The following is a 26,807-nucleotide window of genomic DNA, read 5'->3' as shown; positions in this document are numbered from 1 at the left end:
CGTCTTATTATTGATTACAGGCTCCACCATATATGTATATGCTAATAGCAATCATTACAAGATGCCAGCTGACCTTCCTACTCAAGCTCCATTGACAGAACATAATTTAACAATAATTAAGGGCTAGACAGCAAATGTACATACCAACCTTCCTCAGCCTGATAATCTCCAGATGTGTGGGACTACAACTCCCATCACTCCCAGCCAATGCTGCCCTGGCTGTGATGGACGAGAGCTGTAATCCAAGGTACCAAGGTGGAGAAGGATAGTATAGGTCTATCAATACATGTTTCTTGATCACGGAATGTCTATCCCTGACTCTAAACTTGGGGCCAGTTTTTAGAAAAGCTGAATCCATACATTCTGCTAACTAACCGTCCCTCTCTAATTAGGAACACAAAATCATCAAGGAGGGACCAGTCATAAATACAACCCACAAGTCTGCTGAAGATGTTCATTTTGGAACAGACAGGATATCCTTCATGGGTTTCCACCAAGCAAGGAAATTCAAAAAGTGCATGGGGGGGGGGAGGAGGGTTCTTAGTGCTGTTTATGGGACCGAGGAGGAGAGAGAAACCAAAGTCCTATGATCTTTCCAATTGCTCTGGCCAACCAAAATGATTGAGTAGCTTATTCCTTACGAGTCTCTCTTGCAATGAAAAGCAAAAGCATGGGTGGATTTTTAGTTTGGGGAGAGGGAAGATGGGAAGTATGACTGAAATGTATATGATCATGCATGATCATGCATGGAGAAACAATGGAAGCACCATTTCTCTTCATTCTCTTCATTTCTCTAGAATGAAGTGTCACTAAAGAAAATTAAGAACAGACGTCACTCTATATAATGGCAGCCACTGGTTTCAATCCCTGATTCGTGGAGGACTGACTCAAATACAGCTAGATGTATCATGCTAAACCACTGTTTCTCAACCTTGGCAGCTTTAAGGTGTGTGGACTTCAACTCCCAGAATTCCCCAGCCAGCATGGGGCACTGTGCTAAACTGACCTGCACAGCAACAAGACAGACTATACCGGCTGCTGATGAATGAACAGCAATGGAGGGCTTTTCCTTTCCCATCCCTCAATGGGTTCCCCAGAGGCTTCTGGGTGGCTCCTAACAGAAAGGAGATGCTAGACCTGGGCTTGATCCAGCAGGGAAGATGTTCTTCTAGCTGTATTGAGGTTTATCTGTCACCCCTCTGGAGGTAGCACACAGACTTGGAAAGACCATGAACAGGAATGCAAACTAGGTAAGAGAGGATGTGGACTCCCTTAGGTGAGGGGTGGGCAACTTATGGCCAGCAATCGCAGAGGTCTCCCAAGATTGCCTTGCCAAACTCAGCCACATCCCGGCACATAGTAACAAGGCGATCTCCTCTCAATTCGGGGTGGGAAGGGAAAGAAAATTAACATATGCAGCCTCCAGTTGGCTCATGCAACTATAAACATTAATTTTTCATGACCCAAAATATTGAAAGAAAAGAAAAAAGAAGGCACCTGTCCTACCCTCTGTGGTCCTCAATAGCCAATAAGAATTAGTGTTCAGGAAAGTGTCAAAAACATGTTGCTTTGCCAAGCTTTTAAAACTGCTGACTGCTTTTAATGACATCAATTTTGATGCCATGTTCTATATTTTGTGTTTTTTAGAATTTTTATACATTCATAATTTATTTAAACAGAAATGAACATTCAGGAGAAGTGGCTCCTAGCTGCAGAAAAATCGTTCACCCTGCCTTATATGGACACTGAAAGCTTCCCACGCCTTTCCTTTGAAAGTACTCAGGCCAGGCCAGGGCAAAAACTGTGAGTACAGTTGCCCTCCACACCAGGAAAACCCAGCCCTGAAGGCTGCACATGCGCACCGCATCACCCACTTCACCTGGTTGAGTGTCCCTGGCCTCCTTTTAATGGTGTTGGTGTTACTGTCGCTTTCAAAGACTAAGACAGGCTCAAGGCCATTCTGTCAGGGAAGGCAGAGAGAGGAGAGAGGAAGGGAGGAAGAGAGAGGGAGTAAGGCAGAAAATCACTTGTGGAGGACACAGGTGCAAGACGGAGGATAACAGTAGACCACTCCTGACACTGTCTTACGTTAAGCCCAGCCCCAATTCTAGCTAAGCATGCTCCTGAGTCCTTGGACAACAAATCTTGACAATCTCAGGAAGGATTTTTTCCAGTCTGGCCAGCCACACCCTTCACAGGACATATCCGTCTCTGACAAGGGCTCTTCTGCATCCAAAACACCCTTTCCATCTTGAATTGTACCCCTTTTCATTATTCAAACTCAGCATTACTGCAAATGTGCTATTGCCTTTCTTGAAACAATCCTTGATCCCTTTCTCCACAAGGCTGTTCTTCTACTTGGGAGATGTAGGACTTGGGAGAGGTAGACCAGGACTGATCCAGGTCCAAACCCCCACTAGGTCATGAAGACCTCAGGATGATCTTACACCAGTGTTAGTCTATCCTATCTGAGTTGGGCAGATCAGGAAGACGGAGCACAAAGGAAATCAACCAACCAGGCACGGTCTTGGCTTTTTCTACCGCGCAGCTTCTACCCAGGAATGTAATCTCCTTTGCTGCCAGGTACGGAAAAAACGCTTTGCTCTTACTAGCCTCTACAAAGCGAGATGCGATATCTCCTATATCAAGAGATGCACCAGAACTGTCCCCTCCCCCCTTGTAACTTCCATGTGGCAACTGATGTTTTGGAGGCTCCAAAACTTCTGCTGCTCAACTCCCAGGGATATATATGACCGAGAATAACTACAGCATGTGAAATGTGCAGCAAGGCAACATGTTTCAGACAAAGGCCTCTTTACCAAACTGAGAGATGTCGCTGCACAACTCAACAATATCCTTTCTGGTATTCAGCACTGCAATGGGCACCAATCGTATGTGCATCTGCAGTCATGCAAGGGTGGAAATATTTCATGCCAGAAAGGACTGCAAATGAAAGAAGACAAACCAACCAGGGTCCAAATATTTAGAAATTCAAGACAGGAAAAAGGAAAAGACTTCCTGGAGATGAAGCAGCCAAGTCATAACCAAACAGTGGTTCAGTTATTACAGGGAAGTTTTAACAGCCACCTGGCTGGTGCAGGGCAAGCTGTGGAAACTCATCCAGCAAGGAGTGTTGCTGATGAGTTTCTGTATCTTCAGTGAGGATTTGAAAAGTTATGTCTGAAGATTAGCCAGGAAAGGTAATTTCTTTCAAAACTTTTCACAAGCCCTATCTTCTTGACCTGACCCGTGTTATCTTCAAAGCCCAGCCAGGAAAATGCAGGACTTCCCTGCGTTGCATTTGCTTCCTGCATTTTTGTTGCTGCTGCTGCTCCCTTTGTTGTAGCTGAAATGCAGAGTATAAAATCAGCCATTTTTGCTGTTTCTCCTTGCGTGGAGTGCCATGCACGCCAACTGAAGCATAGCCCTCTTTACTTCTTATGGATAAAGGTGAAACCATAATGAAACAGAACCTGAATCCAACATGGTTTCAAATATCACTACGCTTATTTCCAAGCTGAACTGACAACACCGAGAGGCAGGTCTTATTAAGGTGAATTTTCATCCCTTCAGCATGCAAAGCCCTGCTGCTGAAGACCTTCTGGAGCCTCCTGTTCTATGCAACAAGACCTGAACTGGAGTGGCAGTGCCAGGGAGGCAGGAGAGCCCCAGCCAGTGCTTCAGTCAAATCCACCTTCAGTCCTTTCTCCTTCACCCTCGTGGGTTTACAAAAACATACACCCCAGCCATTAGTCCTGAGCAGACACCTGATGATGGTAATACACTTTTGCACAACGGGGAAAGGACAGAGTTAATTGCAGCTAAAACACACAAGGCTTCCAAAACAATAATTTAGGCACAGCAACAACTCTACAACAACAGGCAACCCGAGAGCCTGCCATGAACCTTAGGTGCGGAAGGAGGGGAACTAAGCCTGCAACTCCATTTCTGTGCATGCAAATGGCAGAATGTCAAGCTGGCTGTAAGGACCAGGGGTAGTTTCATGTTGCTGGTTCGTCAGATCTGGTTTCAGGCAGTTTCCTACCCGAGAGCTAAAATCATTGTTCAGAGCAGGAGAAACGTCTTGGCTGACCAGGCACTGTGATGTAAGAAGGGAAGTGCAAAACAAAGGTCTTCATCGGAGTGCTAGACAATACTCCATTATGCTGGGAGAGCCCTACCGCCACCACCCCCAGCACAAAAATGCCAAGCGACTGAAAGAAATCTGTAAACCTGGTGCTGGAAACACTTGGTATTGCCCAAGTCCCATCTGTTGCAAACGTATTTGCAAAAGAGAAGTTAAAGCTACATGGCCCCGTAAAAAGACCAACTGGACATACGCAAAAACATGGCTGAGATAGAAAGAATGTATTACCACTAACTCCAAATCTCAGGATAGGATAAGAGAGCTAAACCATTCAAGCAAATCTAATACAAAACCACCTGGAAGCTTCAAGGGGTCCAGAATGCAGCAATGGGGGTAGTTATGAATGCATCTTGTTATGCCCACATAACACTGCTACTCCACGAGCTGCACCGACTCCCAATAGGCTTCCGGGTGCAATTCAAGGTGCTGGTGGTTACCTTAAAGCCCTACGTGGCATAGGACCAGGTTACTTGAGGGACTGCCTTCTCCCCACCCCACATGCTTCCACAGGGAGGGCATGTTCCAGGTTCTTTAAGTCTCGTCACCTTAGGGGACCCAGGAAGCAAGCCTTTTTGATGGTTGGCTCTGCTCCCTGGAACGATCTCCCCCTTCTATATGACAGGCCCCAACGCTCCTTGCCCTTAGGAAAGCCTGAAGACCTGGCTCTTCCCCCAGGCATCAGGGGTCGGTTGGGTGGGAGTCCCCCCTGAGCTCTGTTTTGTTCTGTGCTTGGTTGCCATTTTACATTTTAGCTTTTGTATTTATATATACAGAGCCAGTTTGCTGGAGTGGTTAAGGCAACAGACTAGAAACCGGGAGACCGTGAGTTTGAGTCCTGCCTAGGCACAAAGCCGGCTGGGTGACTTTGGGCCAGCCCTTCTCTCTCAGACTTAGGAAGGAGGCCAGGGCAAGCCACTTCCAACGAAACTTTGCCAAGAAAACTGCAGGCAGTCGCCAGGAGTCAAGACTGACTCAACAGGCACATTCATATATAGGGCTGTTTGTTGTTATTACTTTTATTTTTATTTTTATTATTATTGTGTGTTTATGTTGTACACCACCCAGAGTCACACTGTCTGAGTTGGGCAGCCTTATAAGTCTTGAAATAAACAAACAAATAAATAAATGGCAATGGAACTATAAATTCCTTAATTCAGTGGTCTATACAGGATTGCATGAGCTCTCTGGTATGAACTGGCCCCACTTTCCCTAAATATGGCTAAGGTTTAAGTTACTATTGAGCTTAATCAGGGCTAAGACTAAACCAGCTTTCTGTCAGCTCAAATCCGGAACCATGTTCTAGGCTCTTTCTATTCTTGCAGCGGGAGTAAGAAAAGGCACTGCTGAAATGTAGCAACTTAGCCAAGGTGAAAGGTCTTTCTTTCTTTCTTTCTTTCTTTCTTTCTTTCTTTCTTTCTTTCTTTCTTTCTTTCTTTCTTTCTTTCTTTCTTTTTCTCTCTCTCTCTCTCTTTCTCTCTCTCTCTTTGTCTGTCTGTCTTTCTCTCTGTCTTTCTCTCTTTTCTTTTTCTTGGATTAAGCTGAGAGTGCCTGAGCTGACGATATGAAATGTTTAACTGAAGACAAAAGAAAAAAAACATGGAAAGCATGCAAAGCCGTAAACATGCAGGAGCAAGCAGAGCTGGAGCGAAGAAACTGGATTTCAGTAGCTATTTTTAAGATCCCAACAGAGGAAGGAAATAGCATAAAACATGGAAATAGTGTTACATGAAACATTGACAATCTTAAAAATGGGGCCTGCGCTAGAAAGAGAGAGAGCGTCACTGATTTAAACAGTGAGGCAACAAAGTGTTTAGTCTTCATTAGATAGACTTTATCACCAAAATCGGTGATAAACATCAGTATTGAAATGACATCTACACACACACACACACATACACACACACAAAACCTACAGGGAAAACCTTTCCACGTCTTTGGAGGATGACCTGGATAAATACACAGAGCAGTGCTTCTCAACCTTGGCAACTTTACGCTGTGTGGACTGCAACTCCCAGAATTCCCCAGTCAGCATGCATTATCCATTTAGATTTTCGTTCTGGGCCAAACTTTGGCAGAACCACTGGAATGTATTGGCCATTTGGCCATTTGTTAACGGCATGCAAAATGTTTTGAATTAAAAAAAAAAACCTGCTTTGAGCCCAAAACACTGTTTTAAATTTGAAGCAACTGCTCCTACCTTGGCAGGGGTATCCCAGTGTGGTTCCAACCATTCTAGAAGTGCTTTGAGCTCAAAAATACTTGCAGGATGGTCAGAATGCCCCAATTCAAGCTCAGAAAGCTTTGCACTGGTGAATCCCTAGTGCTTGTGGTGAACTGGTTATCCACCAACCGTCTAGGGGATGGATAGGAAGTTAAGTTTCAGCTTTTAGGATTAGCCTCCTAAAGCCAATTGGTAGGTTACGTTTCCAGGAGGACACACGGACAAAATCATTGCTAACACCGATCTTCCAGATTCCAAGTGTAAAATCAGACCCGAGAAACTCGCAAAAATGTAGCCGTGAAGGTTGGCTGCAGCCAACTCTAAAATAATGATTTACCAGAAAGACGTTATTAGGAAAAATAGGGCAGCCATGTTTTATGCTATTTAAGGTTGCACTGATGAACTGCCTCATCGGAACAAACTCTACAGGGCATGCTCATTCTGATCTAGGACGCTGACATAGAAACAAGCTATTGCGTGCAGGATTCTTACCACCAGCAAGGCACTATCATCAGTGTGGTGAGACCTTCTGGATGGAAAGGGACACTGGGAACGCGGGAGAGATGGCAATGTCAGAAACAGAGAACACCACAACACAATATGCAGACAAACACAGACATCTGGAATTAACAAGGCTTTTTATGCGAAAGGCCACATGTCAGTAATCAGCAAAGTCTAAATGAAACCATGACTGGGGGCGAGGAGGACCCCATTAGCTCCTTAATAAGCCTCAGCATTTAACCCATCTGCAATTGATTCTGGAGCTGTGGTTGCCCCCAAAATATAGCACGATTCAGAATTCCAATCTTTCCAGCAAAGAACAAGGCAGTATTTAGGAAGGAATACAAACACAGAGACACAGTTTGGAAGGAACTGAAGCAACCATGTAAGAAACGATAGGACAACTGAAATCAGGCCAGGGTCATAGGGAGCAGACTACTGGAAACCCTTCCTATATATTTGCGCTGTGTTGGGTTAAGGGTTTGATCTGCCACCCCAGGATGTCAAAACTATTCTCCGTTGGTAAAAATTAAAAAAAAACCAACTATCCAACTGGTGTACAAAAGCTTACTGCAGGGAAAAGGCAAATGTCTTTTGCCTTTTCCCTGCAGGGAGAGATTGGAGCTGAGAATCAACTAATATCAGCCTTGAGTTCTCGCAAGGTTTCAAGCATACTGTGGTGTGCAGAATTCAGAGAATAGCACATGCTTGTGAAGCCACGATGGTGTGTTCTGAAGCGAGTGCGTGTGCAGGGAAGGTGCAACTAGACCAAACAGAGACGGGCTGTTTAATGGTGTCAAGCAGTGTAAATGGAGCAGCCTAATGGTTAGTGGCCAACCGCCCTAGATTTTGGAGCAACCGGGATGTTCATCGGAGAAGGAGCATTTATTATTAATGAAACGGCTGAAGAGTTGGACAGAACTGCTGCTGGCATCTTCTCTTTAGTATTTCCAGTTATGGTCTGCTCCAACTTCTCTATCGTTTCAAGGAAAAATCTAAAACAAAGGCGCAAGGAGGGGAATGAGGGCTTAATGCCAAACAAAGGCAGCGCTGTTAAGAGCAAATGCTGCGCTTTCATACGAATCCTGTTTGTTTTTCAGGCAGTTCCGCTGACATCACAGGGAGGGTATTTCTCAGGACATATGCTTCTCATCACAGCCCCAAGGGGCAAATATCTGCCTACGAAGAGTTTAGTGGCAAAAGCAAAATGGCAAGGAACACATGTCCATGCTTACCTCGTTCTCCAGGGAGCTTTGCTTCCGCGGGCTCTGGGAGGCCTTGTGCTTTGGGAACAATGAAAAGAAGCTGCTGAATGGGAGGGTAAACTAAGGACGGCATTGAGCTAGAAAGGAAGAGGGTGAGGGTGGTGGTAATGATAATACTGGTGGTGTTTCTGGAAATTTGAAAGAGGGCTTTTTTCAAGCAAAACAAATTGTTTTAATCATTGAACAGAATGTGTGGCTACTGTAGCTTAAATGAGTTGGGTCGTTCAACAACTCCCCACCCCCCATTTTCAGTTTCCATCACCAGGAGAAACAATAGTAGAATAGCATGTCTTTTGCATGGAGATGTTCCTCAGCATTTCTTGGTAGCAAAGAGAAAGATCTCTGCCTGAAGCTCTGAACAAGCTTTCGGCTGGCCAGTATTGACAATAACAGGCCAATATTCTAACTCAATGTAAGATGGTTTCCTAGGCTCAATTGAAACCCACATTCTTCAATTCCACCATCTTTTATTGTCCCTTTCCTGCTTCAGGAGCTTCTAAGCTGCTCCTGGAAGGGATCACACAGTGTGGGATAGAGAATACTCCAAAGAACAGGGTGACAAATGGTGAACTAATTTATGTCAAAATGCTAGACCCCAAGCAAAGTGAAGGACCTATTAGGACAATTATCTTAAACACTTTTTGAAACACAATTGGGTTTAAGAGATAGGGGGGAAACCCCACTTCTATCAGTTGGCAAGTGACCTCAGCCTGCTCTTGGAAAGTTAACAAATCGGGGCAGGATTTATACTCTGAATGGGGTGGAGGTCTTTGCATAAAAAAATGGGTCAGGAGCCAAATCTGCAAAGGTGCCACTGTCTGTCAGAAGAGGATCCCTCTACTAGGGAGGCTTGACACACAGACCGGTTCCTTTCTCAAACCCTCCTGAACCTGCACAGACTCCCACTATCTGCACCACGGCCAGAGCAGTGATCCCCAGCACTGTTGTGAAATGAGAGGTATTTGACTCTTATCAAGCCACAGGCTGGAAGTCAAGAAATATCAGGGACTGAAAATCCCTAACACCTGGGAACTTCTTGGGCCCTAGAACTCAGTATCCATCAATAAAAAAGCCATTTAGATTGTTTTACAATTTTCAGCCTGGTTTTTAATGATATTAACCTGTACAGCCAAGTGAAAGTTGTATAAAAAGCAGATTATCTACTTCTTAAGAACAGGATGGAGAAAGGGTGGCTCTATGGCCACTTACAGCTGCCAACATCCATTTTGAGGCCACCAGACAACCCTGTTCCCCTGAGTTTGAAGGTTTTGGTATACCTACTTGGGGTTTCAAGGGACAAAATTGTGCCTCTGGCCTTGCAGAAGCTTCAGGCATTTAGTTCACCCCTCAGAATTCCTTAAACCTTCTCCCCGAATCGTCTAACCCATTTTGGGCCTGCCACATTACCATGCTGCGGCCCTTGAGCCAACAGATGTGGCTTCAGAAGGTCCTTACTTTGACAAAATCAAGAACTGCTTCCTTCTGAATCTGTTTCGTCTTCCTCTTCTCCTCCTCATATTGCAGTGCTGCCAGCTGGGCTTCCCTGCGGGTCCACTCCACTAAGGGCTCACGCCTTTTGGGTAGGTCAGCCTCAGCGGGAATAGTCTGGGGGAGAAAAAGCTGTTTGGGACAATGCACTGAAAGAAAAGCAACCAGCTGCATCCTTCAGCAGGTGGCAACATGTTCCCCAAAGTTCAAGAAATACGTCAAACACCTGTTACCTGATTGTGAGTATTGGACAACGACACAAGGAGAGCCGAGTCTCTGCACCCTCTGGAGGAAGAGAGAAATTTATGAGAGATGAGAGAAACACAAGGCCTTATAACACTAAGCCATGTCAGATGTTCCACTGCATGGAGCATTTGCACTATGCTCACAGTGATTTAAGCCACAGACTTGAGCACTCGCTGGGAAAAATGACTTCTCACACGTTATACAGCACTGCACAGAAATTGTATGAATACAGTTACCATTCAAAGATTTATTTATTCATTATGCCTGTCATTTGCCCAGGAGCTAAGCTCTGGGCAGATTATGAAGTTATTGAAAGTATTAAAAAAACCCCTGTAAAATATGACTTGTACTTGTTCAGCAAAGGATATTCTTCCCTTCAAATCCTTACCTCTCTGCCCGATCTAAACAGCTCCTTAACCCTTGCTGTCGCTCCCTATCTTGCATTAAACTCAGACTTTCAGGTCGTTTTAATTCATCTGCCTCTCTGCAAACACATAAATACAGCAGAAATAAGACTACGGAAGGAGTATTACAATGCGAGTAGATAAAACATGTCCATAAGACACATGTATCTGTTACGCTATTCCTTTTTGTGGTAAACATTAGGAAGAGTGCAGAAATGGAGTGAGAAATTGTAAAGCCAAAGAAATTAAAGGTTTGAGATAAGGGGGGGAAAAAAGGAAATACAGCTAAAACTAGTTTATACCAACCTCAATGACTGTATCTCTCTATCCTTTTCTATCCTTGTTTCCACCATGTCTGCACACCGCTTTATAAACAGCCTTTTGCTCTTCAAACTTCTCTCTTCTTAAAAATTTCATCATCTCCATCCAACCACGGCTTTCTCCATCTTCCCCTTCCTTTCAACCCCATTCGCTCTTCCTATATATATGTCTTTTGTGAATCAGTCCTCGTTTGTTCTCTCTAGATAACCAAACCACCACAATGTACCTCTCTGCTAGAGAGCGCTCACTTTGGCATCCAATCCACATTCATTCAGCACCCGCTCATCCTTCACCCCATCTCTTCTTGTTTTACTACGCACACTTCTTAAGGCACCTCATTCCCACTGCATTCACCTTTGACGTTTCTCCTGAAATACCCAATTCTCACTCCCATGCGACACAGTGGGGAGATGCTACTCTGAGACAAACCACTTTTGCTTCTTTCAATAAACATCTTATGACAAACTGCAAAACACCCCACTACTTTTCTACTGGTATTTTACTTATCTTAAAATGTCTCCACTTTCCCATCCAGAGTACATACTCTACCAAAACACACATACACAAATTAATTTACTTGCTCTAGTTTTTTTTTTTTACCACTTATGTATAACTTCCAATCCATCACTTCGCTTTCCTTGTAAAACACAACTGTCTTAGTCTTTGATAATTGGTTTTTCAGATCTTACAGTTTAACACATTCCCAGGCACACTTAACAAATTTATCCCCCTGCAGTGTCCACATTTACTCTTGCTACTTTCTCCTTAGCAATTAACAGCATTCTTCCAATTGTCACTCATGGATGCAGTCTTTACAAACACATTAAACAAGTCATACACCACTCCATAAACAAGTCACATCTATACGGTAATGCTTCTTCAATTGTACAATCTACACATGTAGCCTTCCCATTTTTCAACATTCTCACAGCATTCAGGAATTCTTTTTCATCATTGGAAGACATGAAGGATCAGATTGGTGACAGACTGTCCTGGAGAAAATCTATCTATGTGATTGCTAAGAGCTGACGCTGATTTGATGGCACATAATCAATCAATCCAAATCTGTTTTAAAAGTGTATTTGCACTTAAAGTAAAAAGCCTACAAAATATTGAAAACATTTGCTATCTCGCTTTTAAAATTCCAAGTATGCTCTTGGTATTACTCTTAAGAAAATTAATTTTCCTGGTAGGCCTGTCCATGAAAGTAAAGTAACAGAGAGAAACACGTATCAAAGCTGGCAGGTGCCTCAATTTCATGTGGCAGCTGGACACACCATGACTGAATTATATTGGCTCACGGTCCTCCTTTCATTGCAATTTAAAAAATTGTGGGAATGGGGCAGGCGTTTCTACATGTAATCCTCTCATGAAGAGTGTGCATTGCAGAAGCCATGTATTTATGGTTTCTGCTTATTTACAGATAAACAATTTGAGCATGCAGAAAGAAAACAGACCAGCATCCCAGCAAGTATTTCAAAGTTTATGGAGCAAAACCAGTTCCCACCAAGCAAATCATAAGCATGGTTGGTCTCTGCATCAGTTCCGACAGGCGCTCCACCTCCCACTATTTCCAGATACAGTAAAACCTAGATCTCACTTGAATTATATCAAGGATTAAGAAAGTTTTACCCTGCATTGGTTGACCTGGCCTATTTTTATGTTGTTGTTGTTTAGTCGTTAAGTCGTGTCCGACTCTTCGTGACCCCATGAACCATACTGCGCCAGGCCTTCCTGTCCTTCACTGCCTCCCTGAGTTTGCTCAGTTTCATGCTCATTGCTTCAGTGATGCTATCTAACCATCTCATCCTCTGCCGTCCTCTTCTCCTTTTGCCTTCAATCTTTCCCAGCATCAGGGTCTTCTCCAAAGAGATCTCTCTTCGCATTAGGTGGCCAAAATATCTGAGCTTGAGCTTCATTATCGATCCTTCCAATGAGCAATCAGGGTTGATTTCCTTTAAGATTGACTGGTTTGACCTCCTAGCAGTCCAGGGAACTCTTAAGAGTCTTCTCCAGCACCACAGTTCAAAGGCATCAATTCTTCGGCGCTCGGCCTTTTTTATGGTCCAGCTCTCACAGCCATACATTACTACTGGAAAAACCATAGCTTTGACTATGCGGATCTTTGTCGGCAAGGTGACGTCTCTGCTTTTTAATATGCTATCTAGGCTTGCCATAGCTTTCCTCCCAAGGAGCAAGCGTCTTTTAATTTCATGGCTGCAGTCTCCGTCTGCGGTGATCTTGGAGCCCAAATAAATGAAGTCTGTTACTGCTTCCATTTCTACCCCTTCTATCTGCCAGGAATTGATGGGTCCAGATGCCATGAACTGATACCCAATGCAGATTGTTAATAAAAGGCCATCTTAGACAGCATCCCACACTTTCGTTTGTTCTAATTTAAGCTTCTCAGATGCTGGGTCAGGACTGTCACCATTGTTACCATTTTTGGTTAGGTAATTAAAAACCTCTCAACCGTAGCTTAAATTCCTAATTTGCTTTTAACAATGTCTGTTACATCTGAATCAGGTATGGGGGGGCAGTATCCTCCCTTTTTAAGGCTTCCATTTCATAACATTCCACGGTGAATAATATATTAAACCCTTTCTATTCCAGAAAACTGGATAATCACTTCTGAAACCCTACTTACAAGGCCAGCTCTCCCTTCTCTGGTGCCTTTGGATGTGCTGGAGGTCACCACGGGAAAGCTCATGCAAGTCTATGCTCACTGTAAAAAGCTGGAAGCAATATTGACATATATGGTGAATCAGAAGGAATCTCTGTTGTTGGATTATGGTTTCTTTTTTCGGACTCAAAAAAAGATGGCCCAATAAGGTGGTTAGGTTGCATCAGTCATACCTGTTGCAGAGAAAAATGCTGCCCATCTTTCAACCATGCCTAAAGAAGCCAATTTGCTTAGCCTGGGGCATACACGACGCACGCACCTTCTCTCCTCCTTCCGCAGCTGCCTTTTCAGATGTAATGGGGTAATTTTGCACATGCCCTAAATTAAAATGCTTGTTTTCTCTGCATTTTAATCAGGCAAGGCTACACTAGTCTGGGTGTAGTATCTGCATGACATGATCAAGTGGGATGGGGACAATAAACAGAAGCAGAAATCACGTGGACAGCTGGCTTCTGGATCCAGGAAGGAGATGGACTGCCTCTCTGGGAGGGGCTGCAGGGCTGAGAGGCAGGCGTGGTCCCTTGGCAATGATCACAGAATTGTCAGTTATTCAAGGAGTAAATGCCTAGGGCAGTGTTTCTCAACCTTGGCAACTTTAAGACGGGTGGACTTCAACTCCCAGAATTCCCCAGCCAGCTGGCTGGGGAATTCTGGGAGTTGAAGTCCACCCGTCTTAAAGTTGTCAAGTTTGAGAAACATTGATCTAGGGTGACAAGGTGTGTATTTATCAGTTGATATAGCAGTGTCTCTGTTCCTGGACAAAAAGCCATCAGTTTAGCCATGGTGACACCTCCATCGTTGCCCCACCATAGTGATTTCTGGGCTCTATAGAGGGCTGCCTTTATCCATGGTCAGATAAGCAGAGCCGGTGGAGAAGGCAGTGATAAAGTTGCTGTATGTCCATCTGACCTCAGCTGTTGACTCCTGTTGTTGAAAGAAGTGTATTGGCTGCTGATTTGTATTTATGCACTATACTACAGTTGACTTTTTTTTAATGGTGCACGCTGCCAGGGGATCTAGTGCATGACAAACAGAATATAAATATTTTAAACAAATAGCCCACTTTAGCACATATCTACTTTCAACCCCATTTCTAACCACAGCTACCAATAAAAGAGGCTAGATGTAGTATTTGTAAAGATAAGAAATGGAGAGATGCAATGCACAGAGTGGAAGGAACTTCACAATTAGTTTCACAATGAATTAGGATCTCTACAATATGATGCATGCATTCTGCTCCTGAGTAACACTAATTTGGGGTTTGTATCTTAAAAATGCGAGCTGGGAATTCTATGTTATACATGAAGTTTAGGCTATCCCCGCAGGTTATTAAACTCTGTCTATTAAGAAATAAAGGTTCTTACCTATTTTGATGGAAGTATTTTCTTGCATCTTCTGACCTAGGAAACTCTCGGTTGTTTGTAGGCTTTACTGGTGAACCCTTCACAAAGGAAAAAATAGAATACTAAAATCAACATTTTAGAACACTTGCCAAGCTCCCCTGTCAAGAGCTTTGCTTCAAATGAAACCTTCCATTTCCATCAGCCTCAACTGATAATACTTAGTCTTCAAAATATTTGAATAAAACGAAAACTTGTTCAGCAAGCAGATAATGAATTCAAGTTGCCTTCTGTGTATTGGTTTACAAATGGCCACTTATCTTGCTCATGGACAACTCTCATCTACAGCCTTAAAGGGGGGACATAAATGTACAGATGCAACTATGAACATTACTGTATTTAAGGCATTTTGGACATAGAAACACTTCCAATAGAAGATAATATCTATAGCTCAGGGTCAAACTGTAGAGTTCTTGGTGCTTTCTGAGCTTGGTTGTTTGCTTGCAGGCATTTCATTTCCTGACTAGGTAACACCATCAGCGCGAAGGTCAGAGAGGACCAAGAATTCCATAGCCACACTTCTTCAAAAAATGGCAACAGCATTCTTCCATGTCTCTCCTCTTAGAGAAATGAGTCCACTATTTTTCAATAATGGCAAGGCAAGCATAAGAACAGTGTTGAGCTGACTGACACTCAATACAAATTTGTGTAGTTGGCCTGCCAGCTGGACAAAGTTCAGCACTGCTCTGTGTAGGTGCTAAAATCTCACTTGCCATCTTCAGTTCACGGGTGGAATTAAAATAAGCTATATAACATGATCCTAAAATGGATTTGTTTATATTTTTGCAGCGGCGCTGAGATATCCTTCTAGAAAAAGTTTCCCTTCTGCTGTAGCTGCTCCTACAAACCAGGATTCTTCTCAGCAATAGAGCTGGATTTGCAAATGGCAGAACCTAAAACTGCCTATAAACAAGGAGTCTGGCTTGATCGTCTTGTACTTTCTCCCAAAGCAGCAGCCACAAGGCAGCTGACACACGCAGCTTCATCTCACTGGCCCACACATATCCCCAAGACACTGTGGCTGAGATTGGGCAGAATAGCTTTAGTTGGAACACTGTTAAGGGAGCAAATAATTCAGCTAAGTTGGGTGTCCTCCAAATACATGATGGCTATTCTCCCACCAACATTCGATGCAGGGAGGTAGGGAGCACTGAGTGCCTGGTTCATGAAGGAGGTGGCAATGGGCCCTCACCATCTCCTCCATAGAACAGTGGTGTCCTTGACTAAAACTCTACTGTTCATCATCATAGTGCCCACCTAGCAAAGTGGAGGATGGATCAGAGAATCATAGTTGGGAGGGTCATCTGGGTTGCTGAGTCCAAACCCTTGCTCAGGGCAGGAATCCAAATTAAAGCATCCCTGACTGATGGTTGTCCAGCCTCTGTTGAACATATGCAATAAAGGGAAGTCTACCACCACTCTGGATCCTTGGCTCCACTGTCAAACTCTTACCCTTAGGAAGTTCTTCCTAGCATACAGCTGAAATCTAACTCCCTGTAACTTAATCACATTGACTATAAAAGTACATATTGTCAAGGCCACAATTTTCTCAGCTTTCACATATAGCTGTGAAAGCTGGATCATCAGAAAGACTGTACAAAATAAGATGGATGCCTTTGAACTGTAGTGCTAGAGAAAACTGTTGAGAATACCTTGGACCACAAGAAGAAAAAAAAATCAAAACTAAATGAAATGAAACCAGGCTGCTCCCTGGAATGAAGTTAAAATACAAATATTTTGGATACATCATGCAAAGGCAAGAGTGACTGGAGAAGACCCTGATGCTTGGAAAAATCAAAGCCAATCAAAAAAGAGGTCAACCAAAACAGTGGCTAGATAATATCATTGATGGTAGAAGCAGGAGCTTACCGGAACTCGAAGAAACAGTTACTGACATACACACTGGTGGCAAAATAATGTCTGTTAGCTCACAAAGTGATGGAAACAAGTGAACAACTCAACAACCACAAACTTAAATCTGCTTTTCTGCAGACTATACTCTGGAATGAGAGAAGAATGACATTCTTTTAGCTATTTGACCAGTACTATTATATTCCTCTCAGATTTCTCAATTCATTCGCTGTCTTGCCAAAGGACTTAACTTCTAGCCTTCAGATCATTCTGACTGTCAGCCTCGGAAATTATTCCAGTTTGTCCAAATCCTCCTTAAAACTCATATGCCCAGAATTGGCACAACACTTGAGATGGGGGCCTAACAAAGTCAGAAGGAAGTGAATTTATTACTTCCTGTGATTGGGGAAGAACACTTCTGTTGAAAGAACCTGACCGTCTTGTGCTTTTCTCCATACTCTGAAGGAGAAAGTTGTCAGATAAACGAATCAGGGATTTTCTGGAAGGTCACACTTTGCAGTGTTTGTCTCCAACAGATACTGGGATAATCAAAGCCTCCCATCACTACTAAAGTCTTTTTGGAAAATCTGCAATTTCCTTTTGGAAAGCATCATTTACATCTTTTCCTTGGTAGTAGTAGATCCCAATAATATTCACTTATTCATTCTACTTATTTTAAAGTAGAAGCTATCTACAGTATCATAAACTTTATTCATATTTTCAATATACAGTACAATTCCTCCTCTCTTTCTACTGCCTCTGTTCCTGTTGAACAAATGGTGTCCTTTGGTTTCTATATTCCAGTCACAGGAGCCTTCCCATCAGATCTCCACAAATACATTCTGTTTATTTCATAAGCAGAACATTAGCATGTGTATACATCCCTATTCTAAGAGACTTTCGGGCAATGAGAGCTAGAGGTGTGCAAAATATTCCAACATGGAACATTCTAACTCCAAAACAGATCATTCCAACGTTAAAATGGGTGATTCCACATGTTCTGGTAGTGGTCCAAACCCTGAAACCGACCATTCCAAACTAAAAAATGGGTGTTTCATTGTTATATTCTCTTCAAGTGGATTGAACTCCACAGCTGACCTATGCAATTATCCCATTAATTGTTTAATGAAGAACTAGTGTTCTCTTGCTGACTATGTTTGATTTTTTAAAAAGGGAATTTGTATTTCAGTAGCCTGGGGTGTCCTTCTGAAGGATGCCTTCAGCAAGGAGGTCTTCCTTTTGATTCATTACTGGATGTGCAGAAGTAATATATGGTCGGAGGAATCTGAGCGACTGCAATTTCAAGAATGGAAATTAGTAGAAATATAAAGGGTCTTTTTAGCCAACTTCTGAACAAGCAGTAATTAAGTTGGGCAACAGACATGGTGATATTATCCCACAGTGAACAAAAGACTCCGGGGAAAGGCTGGCCCGCACAACTGAAAGATCATCTGGGTAATTAAGGAACGGCAAGTCTCACTACTGCTTAACATTAAGAGAATAATGGAGGCTATGTTGGATCCTGAGTGCATAGATGGGATGTAAAATGAAAGATTGCAAGGACCCTGGAACAGCTACCAGAAGAGAGAAATGTGGCCCCAAAGGAGTTCTTTAGCTCAGCTCCATGCTATATGATGACAAAGACAGTAATCTGGGCACAGGACACGCTGACTCTAAAGCAGGGCAAAATATGATCACATGCCTCTACCACAGAGCTTGCAGCTTGCTGATCCAAACTTCCTGCTGTATTTATTGCAGATCAGAGCCATGGAGGAGCAAATGCATTACATTAACATTTCCTAAATTTGATTTTAGGCTTATTAAGAGCCCTTTCATCTCCTACCATCTGGACGTTCACAGCAGGGGACACTTTGCCCTCAATATACCTGAACCGTTAAGAAGCAAAAGCCACTGAGTCTCCCCCATTAATTTAAAGCAGTGTTTCTCAACCTCGGCAACTTTAAGATGTGTGGACTTCAACTCCCAGAATTCCCCAACCAGCATGGCTGGCTGAGGAATTCTGGGAGTTGAAGTTCACACATCTTAAAGTTGCCGAGGTTGAGAAACACTGCTTTAGGGGCAATGAAAAAAAAAGTGAGTATTGAATTGCATACTATCATTATGTTCCCTTCCAAAAATTGCAAAATCGCCTTATAATTAATGATGGAAACTTTAAAACAAAGCTTATGCTTCCGCACTTGGAAAACACAACAATCTATATATCCCTCCCTTCTCTGCGAAAACTATATAAAAAAGCTAGCACCAAAAGATTACATTGACCCAACTGCAATCCAAAAACACTGTGAAAACTTTGACTGGGTATGCCAGCTTAACTATATCTATGAAAAAGCAAAGTATTACATACACGTCTGCTTCGATGGCTTTACACAGCTGGTGAGTAGCCAAAGATGTTTTCTTATGTGTTTTTCCTGGGGGCGGGGGGGATATGTTACAGGCAAGAATATTTTTGCCCCTTTTTCAAAACTGCAGTAAAGAACAGACTTCATATTAAATCCGGGGCCATTCATCTGAGCAATCTGCTAGGTGTTAGTAATTGCTATCTGGCTCCCGCCCCCAAATTCCCACTCCCCCAAATTCCCACTCCACAGTTGCTCAAATATATACTTAAAGGTATACAAAAGGCATCACTGTAAACACTCATCTCAAAACCTGCTGACTTAGAGCCAGGGTTATTGCTGAGAACACCCGCCATCAAGTGCCTCTCACTGTTGGAGGACCGACTTGGCAGGCCCTGGAGCAGCTGCTCCCCCTTCAAAATGAGACGGAATGCCACCATATATCAAAAATAAGCCTTTCCAGCATGGCTAAACTCTCTCAGCAAGACCAAAGCTTGGTCTACTGTGAGACAGAAAAGCTGACTGAGTCAAACGTTTCTAGTATTTAAAGCACTGCACTGCCATTAACAGGAGGCTGTTCTTATCTGGGTCTAATTTGTTTCTGCCAAGGTATGCATTTAATTACGGGAACACACAAGACAGGACCATCTTCTTTTTTCCATTCTAGGAAAAGGATGCATCTTTCAGTAGGACTAGCAAAGGAGCTTGAGAATCAGGAGGGAGGACACTGCAACCGCTGTAACCTTTCCATGCCAATACCCTAGGGCCGATATCAACCAATAAAGCTGTTATGGACACAAACAGTCCTTTGTCCAAACTTACATTCTAAGAATAAACTCCAAAACTGATTGAATGTCTTTATTTCTCAGAAAGAAAAGCCACAGTCTAGCAGTACTTCTTCTTTATTTCAGTCTTCCCTTGGGCTCCAGAAGTTCCTGTGACAGTATATGGGTGGGGCACGCTTGTGACCTAGATTTCCTCCACCCCAAACCTCTCCAAAATTTTTCCACTAGCAAAAATTAGCAAAACTTGTCTATTCTATTACCTCTGAACCTTAACAGAGGTACCCCCAGCCTCTTCTTTCTTCATTCTTTTTTATGTTTGGGGCAAACTAATTTTACTCTGGGATTTGAGAATGCACAATGTGGAAGCTGCCTCATCCTGGAAAAGGTTGGGCTGGATATCTCCCCATTCCTGTTTTCTTCACTGCTACCTTATTAAGGCAACCAATAATTTGATATGCAAAACAACAGGCTGTCATCATGATTAAAATCACAGAATTGTTCAGTAGCACACCCACTCCACAGTTATTGTGTATGATTTAGTCTATACACATTCCAAGAGCCATTCCATAAGAATTCCCCAAAGTAGGGATCTATTTTCTTTGCTGGCTTTAACCATGATTGAGGCCGCTCAATAACATTAGCTCTTGATAAGAATCTGAAATAGTAAATAGTATCCAACTTGAGGACTGAAGGCAATAAGGGTTATCCGCAAAAGCCCGAGATAACTCTAAGATTAGAAGTATGACATCCAAGCCATTCTGTGCAAACCAAAGGCCACATTACAATGAATTAGAAGGGTTGCCTTATTAAGCATTTGACTCCCCAGTTCCTCCAAAAAGTCACTTGGGAGATTAGGCAAGGAAAAGTAACCATCAAGCATAGAACATCTTTCAAAATTGCCCCACCACCTTTTTGTCTTATAGATTTTGTTCCCAGACAGATAGTTGATTAGACAACATTGGGCACGGCCATCACATAAAGCTCCAACTGCAGTTAAAAGCAGCCCTATGAATCGGCCATGAGAATATGTCAAGCCCGTTGACACTGCAGTAGAACCTGAGTTGCTCAAAGGACAGTTAGAAAATCAGCAGTGCTCCAAATCTCCTTGTTAAAACCCTTCGACAGGAAAGATCAATTCAGTTCACAGCAAAGGACTTTCACAGGGCCTGGACGCAAGGACACACACAAACCAATTTAAAAGGAAGCACCACCTCATGAGAGATTCGCCGTTGTTCAATGTAGGCCATGAATTGTGAGCTGAGGCTGTCTGACTGCCTGCATTTGCCTTGCCTCTCCTCTTCCTCCTCTTCTTCCGTGACACAGCTATCAATAAAGTCGATCTGATCCAGATCCTGCTCCACTGGACACGCAGAAGGGAAAGAGTTAGGAGATAAGACACAATCAGGACGACAGAGCCGAGAAGAATCATGCTGTAGACAAAGTCTCAAAAATGGTCATTTTCTCACACGAACCCCCAGGTTTTGATATGTATGCAAAATCAGATTAAGAAATCTTGCTGCAGACCAGCTTTTGTAAACACTGTGCAAAATCTTTATCTGGATCTCTATAAACAGCAGTGCTGCCAAAAGAGAAACTTTCAACTATTAAACTTTATTCAAAACCTACCAAGTTGGAGGGTTTAATGGGAATCAATGTAACCAAAAATTAGTGTTTTATAGTAGTTAACAAGCAGAGTCCAGGGGTGGGTGGGTGGGTGTAGAGGAGTAATCCTTGCTTTGACACAGTAGCCTTGATTTATCAATCATTTGGAAGCAACAGGATTATCATTTGAGGCAATTCTAAAATTATATTTTGTAGACTGTGGGTTGATCCAGCTTTTTATCATCAAGGGCTTTAAACAATCATTTTTTCTCCAGGCTTTTCCAGGACCTATGAGCTCAGAAAACTCTGCAATAGCTCTGTGAACTAACGGGAGATTCAGGAATATGAAACCAGTAGACAGGAAGATCCCAGGCTGGCCAACCTGAATCACCAAAATAATTAGTGGAATTGGCCTATGATTTGTAGAATGCTTATGCAAGTATCCAAAATTTATAGTATCCAAAATTTATTTGCGCAATCAAGTTCTTTGCAATTCTATTTTCTGCTTTGCTACTTTCAAATACTTGTTGAAAACTTCAGACTTACAGGAACAATGCTGAATCAAAATGCCCCAGTTCTCATAATGAAAACAACATCCATTGGGGTTTGACTTCTAATTCTACGCACTTAAGAATGTGTTTCTCAACTTCTTCTCTTACAATATTTTATGACCCTTACTTAATGTTTCTTTGCCTCCATTTAATATTTCACTAGCTGCTAAGGGGTCAATACTGACTTGGTGGCACATAATCACTGTCAAATATGAGATATTAAATGGAAACATTAAGCATTAACCAATAATGTATTGTAAGAGAAGAAGTTGAGGAACACATTCTTAAGCATATAGAATTAGAAGTCAAACCCCAATGGATGTTGTTTTCATTATGAGAACTGGGGCATTTTGATTCAGCATTGTTCCTGTAAGTCTGTGAGGTTTTCCCATTTTAGCGTCATGGTAAACCTTATACAGTAAAAGTACCGTGTTTCACCCAACACTTAAAGAGACTGAGGTTCCCCATTCTTTTAAGAATCGCCTTTAATTAGATGAGAAACAAACTACATAAAATGGAGAAAGAAGTTTGAAAAAGGTGCACAGAAGATATCAATCACACTCAAGCAGACTCAATTTCCAAGTTACAAGCATTATTTCACCCTATTTCCCAGCCTCACCGTTTTCAAACACATAACTTTTCCTGGTATTGTTAAAAATACATGAGAATGTGCTGAGGGAACAAGAGGTAACCAAGTTCCTTTCTACTGGATTGGCTAGGCCCAAATGCCATATGACTTTTTCTCCTCAACAATTTTTTTCCTGTAGTAACCAAGGACTTGTTGAAAAATCCATTATAATGTCCCGAGCTCACAGAAGCCAGACCAGGATTTGGTTGATACTTTGCTGAATTCAGGGCTGTTCTTTTTAGGACTCCAGGGGAATGTTGGAAGCACAGCCGTTGGGAACTAAGGCTGCTGAAGCCAGCAAGGAGAGTTGTCTGAAGGATCTAATAAAATATAGTTCTATTTCATCCTTTGGTTGACTGGACCTACAATTATCCCCAAAGCCAAACCACTACATCAAGGAACCCAAAGCAAATAATAAAGCTGCTGAAATCATCCAATTATTTTCAAGGTATTAGCAGACCATCCGTTTAACAGATTATTTCCCACATATGGGGGTGGCTGAAAAGAGCAGCCCAGCTCGAATTTTTATGTGCTTTTAAAATTTTTAAGGCACCCTGAGGCAGGGTAAAATATTTCAAATATATCTATTTAGCCATAATTCTCAGAATTTCTCATCTCAAAAACAGGAGCGGGGGTCTGGGTATATGCAATTCTCAGACCCAAATCACCTAAAAACATGCATTTGAAAGGGAGCCACCGAATGACACCTATTACCTCCACCATTTGTGATCAGCGTGTTCCCTCTATGTTCCTGGTAATGACTCTCTCTTCTCAACCTCTGTTCTTTTGTGATCTCTGCTACTCGCAGGGGAAGGTCAGAAAACTCATCTGTAGGCTTCATTCAAAAGAAAGCCAGTGGTCAAATTCTTTTCTTTTGATTAAACTTTTGAGACAGAATCTTTACTACTCCAACACTTTCCTGGAAAAAGCTGAACCTTTAAGTCATTGGAGAGGTTTAAAATACACACAGACTAAGCAGTGCATACAGGATTGATTGAAGAATTCACATGAGCTTTTCCCCACTAGTAAAACTCAGTTCTAGAACTAGAGGTTTTATTTCTTAGCTCAGTTCAGTGAATTTCTTAGGACACATAAAACTGGATGTCAGAAAAGTGGCAGAAATCTACCTCCAGACTAGCGACAGTTAGGACCCACTTCAAAGAACATCACTCCTTTTGGTATGCTTGTACAGCAACTCAACCTGGACAGTATACTTTTGCTCCTATCAACAAATATCCTAACACACTGCTTCCAAATTCCCACCATTAGAGTAACAATTTCAGTTTGGCCAATTTAAGTTCTATTAGCAGGAAAAATTCTGAAAGGGAATTACTTCAATGAACGAGCCTTAGCCTCAAATTTCTTGTGATTTCAGAGACAGAAGCGACAAACTGGCCTTATGCAAAAGCAAAATAAGATGCTTCAAGACGACAGGGCTCTGAAATGTTGCTCCTCCACCTATTCCACCTTGTTCCTCCCCCTCTTTCCTATATACAATTATCTGTCAGACAAAAGCAAACCAAGCACACTTACTTCATTTCCTGACCACCTCTTATCTCCGCTGTCTACACTGTTGAAGCCAGAATCCAGTGCTCCATATGGTCGACTAGAATATAGATCTTCATGGCTATCAAAGAGAGAAGGAAAGAAGAAATTCTTTGGGAAACATCTGATATTAGGCAGGAACACAAAGGGCACGTTCAGCCCTTTCAGGGTGTTTTCTATGCTGAACATGATCCTACAAAGAGGACTCGTTCTTCCAAAAGTGGGGTTTCCCCCCCCCCTTTCGGTTGCACAACTATTGTTGCACTTCTATTACCTTGGTCTGCTAAGCATACAAGTATGGTTGAACTGTGCAAGGTATCAGCCAAGTGGTATTTTCCAGACAATGCCATCATTTCATTTCACATTTATTTTACCACATCAACTGTTCCCAACTTGGTACCCTCCTACAGGACTGAACTACCACTCCTAGTTCCCATTCAGCACAGCCTTGGTCTTACAAGCTCAAAAACCAGGTCTTGGTGGATACAAGGCTATGCAAAGCTGCATTATACCTTCTCCCTTTCATCTTGGCCTATCTAAAAGGATGTGTCTATTTAAAGAACTTGTATGGCCACCCAACCCAAACAGTGGGCATGTTCTTTAAGTCAAGGAACAGCAGGGCCTTTGGCATTAGAGGTCTCCAAAAGTCGTGAGTTCACAAGGGGGCTGGCTCCACAGTTGTTCCAAACTCACAGCAGAATCATTTCAAGGTGAGAACGACCTGTCTTAAACTCCAAGTGGTTTGATTTCCAAACATTTTGCATACACTTGGCACATTTGGAGGAATAAAACATTCAACAGCAACAGCTTTTAAAAAAGTCATGGCAAGCCTTTTTTACAGCACATAAGCTAATAAACTAAGTTGGGATATGGTGGAGTCCCTGGAGTTCTCTGAGCTTGGCTATTTTCTTGCAGACATTTCATTACCCGGCTAAGTAGCATCCTCGGTGCTAGAATGGAGTGGGGTTTGCTCTCTGTTTATATACAGTGGCATGCCCTGCCAGTGTTGGGGGTGTCAGTTTGGTTTTGTTTCCTTGTTTAGGGCATTGCTTACTGCTTGTATGTCTGGTGGTAATCCTGGAGTTAATCTCTGCTTATCTGGGTGGTGATTGCTGATGAGGAGATGTTCTGGTCTTTTGTTTTCCTTTTTATTGTCTCTTTTGAATAATGTGTACACTATTGTACTGTACTGAAACTGTCAGCATCTTAGACCAAGTTAAATCCAAAAATGCGAGGGAATTCCTGGAAGCTAGGTATTCAGACAAGGCAGCCACCAACAGGCACATAGAGATCAACAACATCTACACACATAAGCAGAGATTAACACCAAGATTACCACCAGACATACAAGCAGTAAACAATGCCCTAAACAAGGAACTACCAGAGGGAAAAAAAATAGAACAAAACCAAACCCACACCCCACACAAACATTGGCAGGGCATGCCACATTATATAAACAGAGAGCAAACCCCACTCCATTCAAGCACTGAAGATGTGACCCAGCCGGGTAATGAAACGTTTGCAAGAAAATAGCCAAGCTCAGAGAACTCCAGGACTCCACAGTTCAACCCTGAGCTACAGAGATTCTCTTCTGTTGGTAAGTTGGGATACATTTAAATTGTGTCTACCAATACAAACCTCTCAAGTGGACTTCAGAAAACTGGATCAGGTTTCCCAAGATATTAATAAAAAAATAGTAGACCAAATACAACCACTTTAGTATTATGCATCAATAATTCACAAAATACTGCAAACATATCTCAAGTGAGCTCCCAGCACGCTGGCTGTGTAGCTTCTATCCATGAAACTGACTACATCATTAGACACAGTCATGACATAGGGCGAGAAGGTGCTGAGTGAGAGGAAACAGACCAGCCTCTCTCCCTGCGTACGGTGACCAGACAGCTCAATACTACGACTTCAGAGATCTCTTATTTGGAAACTGCCTCAATCAGCACCAGTATAACAAAGGACACATCCGACCCACTGCCAGCGGACATTTAACAAAGCATCATCTGCCCCAGAGTCCCTGATGCCCTAGGGAAATCCGCAGTGGATCTGCAACAACAACAAGTAGCCAAGTTGGCTTCACGCAAGGCTTGCTAACCATTCCCTGGCTGGTTGTCCCTTGCTTTAAAAACCACTGGTGTGAGAAATAATATGTGCAATAATAGTTATTTCTACTGCGTCATGCCTCTGAAAATACTGCAATCTGAAGCAGAAGAGATCTCAGGAAGGGATTATGACCCAAAGTGCATTGCAAGGATTCATAGTGTGGGCCACATGCACTCCCAAGTAGCTGACACCAAATGTGTGAAAGAGGCCGGTTTCTCTTTGTTTGAATTTCCAAAGCTGCATAGCTCCATTCTAACTGTGCTGTTCTGGTGAGAACCACAACGCAGAATGTGTAGCGACTGTTAATTAGTGGCCTTCCTCAATCAAGTGCCACTGGTCATATGCTGCCTCGGCATTTGGAGAGTTGTACTCTGGGGGAGCAGGTACAGGTGTGACAAGCTAGATCCAGGAGCCCTCAACACTTCACTTCAGGAGGAGGTTATGCCCACAGCTTTGAAGGAAACCGTGATCCACCCTCCCCTTAAGAGGGCCTTTCTAGATCCTGCTGTGTCTGATAACCATCACCTAGTCTCCAATCTCCCCTTTTTAGGGAAGGCTATTGTGCACCTGTTGGGAAGGTTGCAAAGCACCTTGGAGGGAGCAGATTATCTGGACCCCTTTCAGTCCAGTTTCAAATCTAGGCATGGGACTGAGACACTGCTGGCTGCTCTAGTTCATGATCTTTATTGGGACCTGT

At 42.8% G+C, this 26,807-nt stretch overlaps 1 protein-coding gene across 5 annotated transcripts in view; it reads right to left on the bottom strand.

Moving 5' to 3' along the window:
• Positions 1-26,807, bottom strand: part of LRCH3 (leucine rich repeats and calponin homology domain containing 3) — a 93,392-nt gene that overhangs the window by 19,842 nt on the left and 46,743 nt on the right. For 2 of the 5 annotated variants that reach the window (XM_088132326.1, XM_088132330.1), the window contains exons 7-15: positions 23,984-24,077; positions 23,165-23,285; positions 20,881-21,029; positions 14,641-14,717; positions 10,257-10,352; positions 9,856-9,907; positions 9,590-9,739; positions 8,105-8,152; positions 6,861-6,914 (exon numbers count right to left, since the gene is read on the bottom strand). In XM_088132326.1, the coding sequence (XP_087988452.1) occupies positions 6,861-6,914; positions 8,105-8,152; positions 9,590-9,739; positions 9,856-9,907; positions 10,257-10,352; positions 14,641-14,717; positions 20,881-21,029; positions 23,165-23,285; positions 23,984-24,077 (841 nt within the window). Of the gene's footprint in view, positions 1-1,879; positions 1,961-6,860; positions 6,915-8,104; positions 8,153-9,589; positions 9,740-9,855; positions 9,908-10,256; positions 10,353-14,640; positions 14,718-20,880; positions 21,030-23,164; positions 23,286-23,983; positions 24,078-26,807 lie in introns of all 5 variants that reach the window. The other 3 variants (XM_088132331.1, XM_088132328.1, XM_088132329.1) reach the window with 3 other exon arrangements.

The sequence above is a fragment of the Python bivittatus genome, unplaced genomic scaffold (genome assembly GCF_059951505.1).
Source record: "Python bivittatus isolate LINGU-HERP-01145 unplaced genomic scaffold, Pbiv_v1 ctg000980_np1212, whole genome shotgun sequence".
In the NCBI taxonomy this organism is placed as follows: domain Eukaryota; kingdom Metazoa; phylum Chordata; class Lepidosauria; order Squamata; family Pythonidae; genus Python; species Python bivittatus.
This window is presented reverse-complemented; position numbering and strand designations above follow the sequence as displayed.